Consider the following 9286-nt stretch of genomic DNA (forward strand, 5'->3'; position numbering starts at 1 on the left):
TAGTTCAGAAAATGGCAGTGTCTTTAGAGAGGTTTAAGAGTCTCAATATATGCTGCATGTGTTTCTAAACTCTTAAAGCTTTTTGAAAGGTTTTCCATGAGCCTCCCTAAGCCCTTTCACACTCGGAGGAAATGAAATATCTCCTTTCATTTGCTAATTAACCAGTCACCCATGTTTGTTTTAAGCTGTCAGCTTTAATTTAAAGTGGCTTTTTTGAAAGTCTTGTTATGGTCTTGCTGTCACTTGAATGTGAGATCATGCAGTTAGATCAAGCAGTGTAGCTTTACACCTCCTATCAAAGTCGTCTTTACAAATATTTGGGGTTAAAGAGTGATCAGTGTTAAATTTGATGACTTCAAAGCTTTTCCTTTTTTACCCTAGTCTTCCCTCTAACATGTGAATAAAGGCTTTTCCTCTGAGAAGGTTATGATTACCACTCAAATGTGTTTTTATCCCCCTTTTCCCCCTTGAGGAAGGAAATATTTAAACCTTAGACAGAGCGGCAAAAATGTGAAAGCATGACGTTAAAGAGAGACGAAAGGCAGTGTTACACCAGGATAATACAGAACAGATTCTCTGCCTGTGAACAAATCTGTCCTCGGGGAAGGAGGCAGCTTACACATTATGTGTGGGCAAAGTGACTTCCCTTTGGCCTTAGGTATCAATTGTGCAGATAGACAATATTTAATCATAACATAAAGAAACGGAGAGGCAAAACCATAGATCTCCAATAGAAATGAAAAGGGAAGATGAAACGGCCCCTTCAGTGCCCCCCGGCTGCCAGTGTGGGTCTGGGGTTGACTTGCTCCGAGAGCCTAGCCCTGGGGAGTTTGGGGGAGGGGAGGGAGAGGATGTAGTTGTGGGGGTGCTAGACTAGGCTAGGGGGTTACTCCATCTCTCACCCGATAGTCCACTGTCACCGCTGGGTCTCCTTGACACACCAACTGTCATTGATCTGCGGTGTGCCGAACATGCCCCCCCCCCCCCCCCCCCCCAACATATGAAAGCCTCTGAGAGCTTTTCTGTGTTTTATGCTTGCAAATTGTTTAGTATCTTATTTTAGCTGCATGTGAGATAATTTGCCTGGAACACAGGTGTTTTTCATTTAGATGCACTTCTTATCTTTGTCAAAAAAGTCACTCGAAAATAAATCTAGTCTGAGAATTCAAATTTGGCAACGTTTATTCTAATTAGAGCGATGCTAAATGAGCTTTTTTCCTCCAGCCTTTGATAACAGCCAACATGTCTGAGAGTATGTTTACCTTTGTGGAGGAGATCAAATTGGTTCTCCATTACCGCACCTTAAAAGCAAGCTTTGACCATTTTATTGGAAATGAGAATATGATTTCACACAGGTTTTCGAATCAGCAGACATTTAGGATTCATTTAGTCCATCTCCAGCTCACTCATCCTGTTCCATTTCAGAAGGAGATATTTTATTTATTTGTATTTTCTCCGCACTCATGTTCTTGCTGAAAGAGAAATGAACAAAGATAAAGAATATCATCAAATGATTAATGTAAGAAGGAATTTATTTTTGGTCGCTAAGGATGATTTGAAGAATCTTAAAGCACATGAATAATGATAATCACGAGAGCTCTGCCTCTCGATGTGTACTTCAGAGTACATCTATTTGTCTGCTTTTTCTTTAGAAATTAAAGCCAATATGGTTTCTCTTTTCTCCTGCTGGAGCTTTGTTTCTGGCTAAATTGACCTTGCATGTGTATTCAGTGCATTTATGCTTCATATCTCTTATGAGATTTGAATTTGAAATCATGTAATTTGGTCGTTTAAACATCTTTAAATGGACATTTAAAAAGGAATGTGAGCCTCACTGATGAGGCTCCATATCCAGCGAGCTATCCTCTCTCAAAGTGTGGCTCTGGGCGTCCATCAGGTGCTCGCTGGCACGGATTGTAATGGCTTTTAGCAGACTCTAACAGTGTTCCCCGCTTTCAAAATAAACTTTGGATAAAGAGCTCAATTAACACCTGATGTGGAGTAAAGGACATGCATGAAGGCTTGCTCAGCCCCCCCAAAGCTGCAGAGTGCAGCATGATGATGCATACACACAGATAGTCCTCTTTCCCCACGGTCAGACCATGAGATGCTAATCTCAAAAGGAGCATATTTGAGATAGTTTTTCCTTTTTTGGACAGTGCTGGGCCTCCAGTGTCTGTCCAGATCCCAGCCCAGTGGGGGAGGCACTGCGAGTGTGGGAATTGCTCTCTTCCTGCGCCTTTCGTGGAGAAGAGTGGGCCTGACAGTGGGGAGTCTCTCTGTGCTGGCAGTGCGTGTTTTCCCAGGGGCCGCCTCGTGGAGCTCTGATAAAGGCATTCTGTCTGGACCCTGTCAATGCACACAGGCTGCGGCTTCGGCTGACTTGTAACACAAACATATAGACATCCCCAAGCCTCCTGCTAGGGTCCATCAGAGCGCCCTCCCCCAACACTCTCATCCCCCCTCTCCCACTCACTCTTCCTCTCCCGCCCTCTGTCATCATTCCTGTCATTATTTCCTCCTTTTGATGTGAGGCTTCTCAGCCCTCTTTAGCTTGTGTTACTTGTTATCTCGAGTCACTCCTCTGCCTTTGGAAGGCTTCACAATTCTTGCCTTGATGTGATCACATTTATTTCATTTTGAGACCCTCCAACCCCCTCAAATGTTGACTTATTGCTTTGCTACACACAGTCATCATTATCTAAGTGCATTAAAAGCAAATAATAACTCATGTGTAAGGAGGGCTAGAGTCATGAGAGGGAAAGAGTTTACACATCCAACCGGCGTTCTATTCAACGTGACGTTTTTTTCTAATGCAGGGAAAGTGTTTGAGTATAAGAAAGCCTGGCCTGACAGATCTGAACAAACATGTTCAAACTTGTCCTGTGCGGGCTGCTGGATAGGAATCTTTAGGCCCCTGCTCTTCTTGTCTAGGCCGTCTAATCTGCCTGATTGCGGTTGGCCATTTTGTGTACTTTTCATCTACCGGAGAGTCTTGATTGTGCGGCACTTGTGCAACAGCTCTATTGTGTGTGGCGGACAGAAGCTCAAATCTCTCAGCCGTCCACAGAACAGCTTCTGAGCACTGAGTCTGTCTCATCTTCAAAAGCATAGTCTGAAGATGTACAGTGTTTGCTCATTATGGGACATTCAATAGATAATAGCAGAGCTTAGATAAACTGCTCTTTGTCTACCCTGCCCAACAATTGACATACAGCGTACCTCATCAGTGTCTGTGCATTTATTTTTTTTGGCTCCAGTTTCAGGAATCTGGAAAGAAAGGTTTGATGGATAAGATACATATGGTGCAGGAAGTAGTGCTGGTTGTCCAGAATGTTTTGGAGGAAATCGCAAACATCGGAGAGAGAATCAAGAAGTAATTTCACATTTCATATTAATCATACTTCTTTGTTAATTAATTAATTTTGTTTGTTTATATAATTTCGCATTAATCTGACACCATTATTCTCTTAAAGCATATTCAACTGGTCTGTCCCATTCCTGTCGTGCATGGCCTTCCTGATGCTGCTTGTGACAACAGCACTGTTGTATTATATCCCTCTTCGATATATCGTGCTGATATGGGGTAAGTTCAACATCTAAAAACTCTTAGTTATTTCTTACAATTCTGAATGAAAACATAAAATATGTTTTTTTAAATCGTATTGGGCGATACAAACTCCCACCATTTGTTTCTTGATAAATGCTTCATTACTGTGACTAAACTCTCCTAGCAAATGTTATAAAAATCGACGCCCTTAGCATAGTAGCAAAAAACAACACTTATTCAATCGTCCTTACTGCACATCTTTGATTTAATGAAGCGCAGTAATTTAAGAACTGTGCCATGCCTACACCTCTGCAGAAGCACTGGGATCAGACAGCTGAGCGGATTTTCTCTGCTCAGTGTGGGCTGAGGTAGCAGAGGCGAGGCCTAAGGTTTGTGTGCAAACAAAGCAGAGGTAGAGTAGCAAGCTGTATATAATACATGATGTCCTTGGGCAGTCTGTAGGCTCCTGGTCTAGCCTCTCATTATCTGCTGTAGTCATACAGAATAGACCGTCATCTCAGTGGTCAGGGAGATATGCTGCCCTTAACAGGCTCTCCTCCTCCAGCTGTAAGCCCACAACCACTGTACTTCCACACTGCCTTCAACACAATCAATACCAAAAAACCATCATATCAAACAAAACACACACAGTCGGAGACACTCCTCTGCCTCCCCAGTTAACCCCCATCTCAGTGGTTGCAAGGCAAGCCTTTCAAGTTGCTTGCACATATTTAAGTCCTTAGGTTCTTTGTCTGCATGTTGAGGTACAGGCAGTACCAAGCTGTGAATATAATGGTCCCATTACAAGACCCCATACAGTAGATGTTGGTGTGCAGCCATGTGCAAAGTAAATATAGATGTGCTATAAATGATCAGATTGAAGCAAACAAAAGTAAAGAAACATTTTCTTATGAATCTTTGGCTCTTTTTCAAACTAGAGCTATCATTATTTGTCTTCTGTAATTGATTACGTACTGCTGTATCCATATCCATCTCTATTGGATTGGTCTGGCTTTAATTCAGTTTGACTGAAATGGATCAATTGAAATGGCATCATATAATGCAGTTACTAAACTCTACACCTAGATAAGGTTACAAAACTCTTTTCATTAGTCTAACTTTTTACGCTGTCATTAATGCTGGTTGTTGTGACACCTTTTTATTTATTAATGTGTTCTTGTTTTCACAGGCGTTAACAAATTTACCAAGAGGCTGCGCAACCCACATACTATTGACAATAATGAAATACTGGATTTCCTCAAGAGAGTGCCTTCTGATGTTCAAAAAGTAAGGGTCCAATTTTACATACAGATAGGGAAGGAATTCCCTGAAGATGGCCGCATTATTTGCTGTACCAGAATTCCCAAGTGTTGCAGAAATATATCCTCTGGCTTTGTTTGATTATTAATGGACTCTCGCCTTTAAAGCAGCCCCGGCCCAATTATTCCTCAGTTCAGCTCCATGTTGTCGTCGCATTGCCTGAGTGAGGAGATGCTCAGATCCGTCCTCAGCCATATTTCTGCTGCCTCGTCCGTTATTAGCAATTTTGCCTGTCTGATTGAAGCGCTGTGACATTAAATGTGGTGATTGGCCGAGGGCCGGCGGAGGGCTCCTGACGTCTCTGGCTGTTGTGTCAGCGCAGAAACTCTGATGTGGCCTCAGTCACTTCTGGGTGGTGGAGTCAATTAATGTAGTCGTGAGCCCCAGTCCTCTTGCCGGGTGCCATATGTGATTACATATTAGCCATGGCTGATATGTCATTTGCATTTACATCACAGAGCTGAGGAGAGCTGTCAGGCTGTTGTAAGTGGTGCTGGGCGCTCGCTGTTCTCTGACTGAGGATTTTGCTCGGCCAGGAAATGAAGTGCCACACAGCGCCTTCATCTCCCAGGTAACTCGCCAGACTGAATTCAGCGAGAAACCCTGACAGTCTGGATCTGGAAAGACACTCTCACCCCAGTCTGTTTCTCTGCTGCACCCTTGATGTCCTCCTGCAGCAAGCCGTTGCTGACTCCTCTGTGATGTTGGAGGGAGCCTGTGTTGTTTGAGATTTGGCTGACTGAGTTGGCAAAACAAGGTGGTGAATACATTTTGATTCAGAATCCTTTGTATGTCTTCTTCCCCGTTGGGATACGATGTTTGAGCTTTGAAAATGACTCACTTTCAAATCTCATGGAAACAATACTTTTTAGCCTGGTTTAAAAGAGAACCTACATCTTAAAAATAGCTCCAATCATGAAAAAACAAAACACCCTTAAGATTCATCATAAGTACGTTTCATTATGTACTGAGAAAAATAACCTTAACATCATATACACAGGAGACCCAAAACAATAGTCCACATATTTTGTTTTTGTTGACTTAGAACTTCAATCCTCTGATAGGTGTGGACACAAAAACAACACAAAGGCTGGAAATTGACTCCAGTCTTTCTTGAAAATGTGACTTGGCAATTAGTGCCTGTGCACATCTACAAAGTGTGCCTCAAACGGGACTTCTGACAACACTGTGTCTGTCCTGAAATAAGAAGCATCTGTCAGTTCTGAGGACAGTTTCATGTTCTGATGCAGGAGGCAGTCACTTTGTTCCGACATTCCATCTCCCATTCTAATAATGGAGACCGGCTAATTAGCATAGAGTCCTTACCTTTATTCAACAGATTCACCGTATTGTTTGAGCTCAGCAAGCATGCTTCAAAAGCAAGTTTTCAAATTCCAGCACTTCTCCTTTGAGTTCACCTTGTGATCAGTCGTCTTTGGATTATGGAGGCAGTTTTGGGAGAAAAAAAGATGGACAGTTGAATCAAATGTTTTGAATGTCAAAGAAAACATGATTCTACAACATACATTTAGTTTGTAAATCCATTTAGACATCAATACATTTCTGGGAGAAAAAACATGACAGAAACTACTGCATCATGAGCTTAATTCTACACATGTAACCGGCAGAAAAAAGAGGGGTTGAAAGCTCAAATGTCACATTTCAGGTCTCATTCGTCATCAAAGTCACACCTAGGTCTGTAAAGCTGCGAACAAAGTTACGCGTCTGCTGCTGTAACTCTCGCTTTATAGCCTACGATTCTCAGGCTTGAACAAAGTTTTCTTCAGGGGACATAACTTGCAGTGAGTGATTATGCAGTATGCAACTCCTTCACTGGCCTGGCAAGTCATCTCAACAGTTGATGTCTGTTTCTAATATTGTGATTGTGGTGCAGAATGAGGGGGGCGTATGCTGGTACGGAACCCTTGACTCTTCAAATCCTTCCTCCCTGTGATTAATCCCCTCTGCTCCTGTGTTTAAAAAATGATTCATTACAGCCGAGCCTGCCTCGCTTTCCCCTGCACCAGCTCTCCTCAGGGGAGCCATTACCGTGCGCTCCACTGAGCTCGGATTACCTGCCTCTGACCAAACTCCTGTTTGTTTTTACAGGTGCAGCACAGCGCGATCAGAGCGCCCACCAGCCAGAACCAGCCGCGGAAGAAAAGGTAAGCTTGGTGGACACGCTGGATGAAAGGCTGCTCTTCTTTTTGAATACGGTACAACGCGGCCCACCTGACAACAATGCCTCAGTGCCAGCAGAGCCTGTGACCCTGAGCCCCTCCCCCCCACACCACCCTAACTCTGCCCCCTGCTGCTGAGGGGCAGCCGGCCGCTCTCTGGTTTGTGTGTTTGCCACCCCCCTGACAGAGGCTGTGAACTGCAGCAGCGAGGAGGCCAGCACATGGCGCTGTCAATCACAAGCCTGGAGGTAAAGAAAAGAGAGCGCTGCGAGGCTGAGCCTTCATCTTCGGATATCATTTAGAAAAGGAATGAAAAGCGTCGGGCTCGGCTTACCTTAGACCTCCACTGTTTTTTTTGGGACTTTGGTGAAACTAAGAAATATGCCTTCAGGTTAAGTTAATACAGGCCTAGCAGTTTATCCAAAACAATCCATGGATTTTTTTTTTTCTTTAACCATGTTAATATAATTAAAGGACATTTTGCAATAGATTTTTTAAATAATCATCAAAATAAATTATGTTTAGTTGCACATTAAAAATATTAGGACAGAGTACTGAATTTTACTTTTTTTTTTGTGGTATGGTATTTAATATATTGCTTTCTTAATTCTCTCTTTGAACCAAATATATATTTATGTACTGCAAGTGTATTATTACCAGCTGCCTTTATGTGTATATATTTTTACTGAGTATATGTCTGCATCATCAAATGGAGAATTAGCAGAAATGCTGAATAAAGAGTGTGATCAGTTTTGCTCTTGTTTTTGCTCTTGCTTTTTCAATAACTGCACTCCAGCGAGGTTGGATTACACCACTTCTTTACTTGAATACACAGTAAACACATCTGATTACACAGCACAGCCATTGGAACAGAGCTCACACACCGGCCACCGCTGCGCCTTGGTTACCGAGCTCACATCAAAGCTGTGTGGCTCCAGTGTGCTTCCTAATGCATTGCTTTGTTGCCTTCTCACAATAACAGGGTCCAGATGAGAGAGAAAGAGCTCATCTCACAGAGAGTACTCTCCATCCTCAGCACTTAGTGCTTTACATTTCCACTAAAATCACCTGGCCTATCTAATGGTTACACACACATACTCTGCTTTTTCCATCTGTCTCCCCACAATAGTATTTCCAAGAAGAGGGTTGAAGTATATCCTCTAACAATTCTCTCATCCATATTTAGTTTACGTATAAAACGTTTTTATTGACACCTTTGGCCATTGTGATTTTTGCAAATCTGTTCTACACAATTTCTGATTATTCTCTCAAAGACAAAAAAAACGAGTTCCTTTTTAAAATGTTATCAATTCATACTGTACTGCACTAATTCAACATAATGGCTAGAATATATTAAAGCCCGTTTACAATGCTAATATTTTTGCATCAAAAAGAAGATTACTCCTTTTACCTGCTTTCTGTCTTTTTGATAGTAGACAAATATTTCTCTTTCGAAATATTCATAGTTGGGACTGAAGTTGGGCTGAACTGAGGCTTGGACCGCACCGATGGGAGTTTGTTCTGACTGATTGGGGGACTGAGCATCGCGGCCGGGTGCCCCCCTCCTCAGCAGTATAGCACGCTGGTGAAAGAGCATCCATCTGTGCTTTGTGAGGAGTTTGATTGGCTCAGGGGGACCTGGTGGAGCCCCGGGCTATCTCTTTTGACAGGCTGATAGAGACATCACTGGGATCTCCCAGGAGCTGCCACCAGGGGTCCATTTCAAAGTGAGAGGGTGTGGAGGTGACCCTGAGCTTCTGACAAGCTAAATCCCACACACTGGCTGTAACCCTTCTACATTCTTGGCTCCATTGGGGCTTGGGGGCTGGTTTTGGCTGTGCTGGGAGGAGGGCAGCGCTGAGGAGGGAGGGGTGTGAGGTACACAGATCACTGGCAAGACCCGATGAAGTGTCCCCAAGAGGTGAAACCAATTAAGCAAAACTCCCAGGGCAGTTTTTTATTAGACATTTCAGCAAACATACAAATTGCAGCGCTGGCCATCTATATCTCATAAAGCCAAATTCAACTAAAAGGAACTCACTTTAGGGAAAAGCCATTTTAAGTTGAAATATTATTGTGTCAGATATATCATTGAGGCAAATGCTGGCTCTGACATTACGAGAGGTCATATGGGAATACGGTTGCCTGCCTCCAAGCTGTCAGATCTTGGGATCTGTGGCACTGAGGTTGGACTTGGATGTTCCCTGTATCATTCATAGTCAATGGATCATACAGA

At 43.0% G+C, this 9286-nt stretch overlaps 1 protein-coding gene across 1 annotated transcript in view; it reads left to right on the plus strand.

The window, feature by feature from the left end:
* The window catches only part of mctp2a (multiple C2 domains, transmembrane 2a), a 30853-nt gene extending 23067 nt beyond the window's left edge, over positions 1-7786 (plus strand). The window contains exons 20-23 of the mRNA XM_034085498.2: positions 3267-3376; positions 3477-3586; positions 4740-4837; positions 6980-7786. Of these exons, the coding sequence (XP_033941389.1) occupies positions 3267-3376; positions 3477-3586; positions 4740-4837; positions 6980-7039 (378 nt within the window). The 3' untranslated portion in view covers positions 7040-7786. The remainder of the gene's footprint in view (positions 1-3266; positions 3377-3476; positions 3587-4739; positions 4838-6979) is intronic.
* Positions 7787-9286: the final 1500 nt, after the last annotated feature.

This window comes from Pseudochaenichthys georgianus, chromosome 6 (assembly GCF_902827115.2).
Source record: "Pseudochaenichthys georgianus chromosome 6, fPseGeo1.2, whole genome shotgun sequence".
In the NCBI taxonomy this organism is placed as follows: domain Eukaryota; kingdom Metazoa; phylum Chordata; class Actinopteri; order Perciformes; family Channichthyidae; genus Pseudochaenichthys; species Pseudochaenichthys georgianus.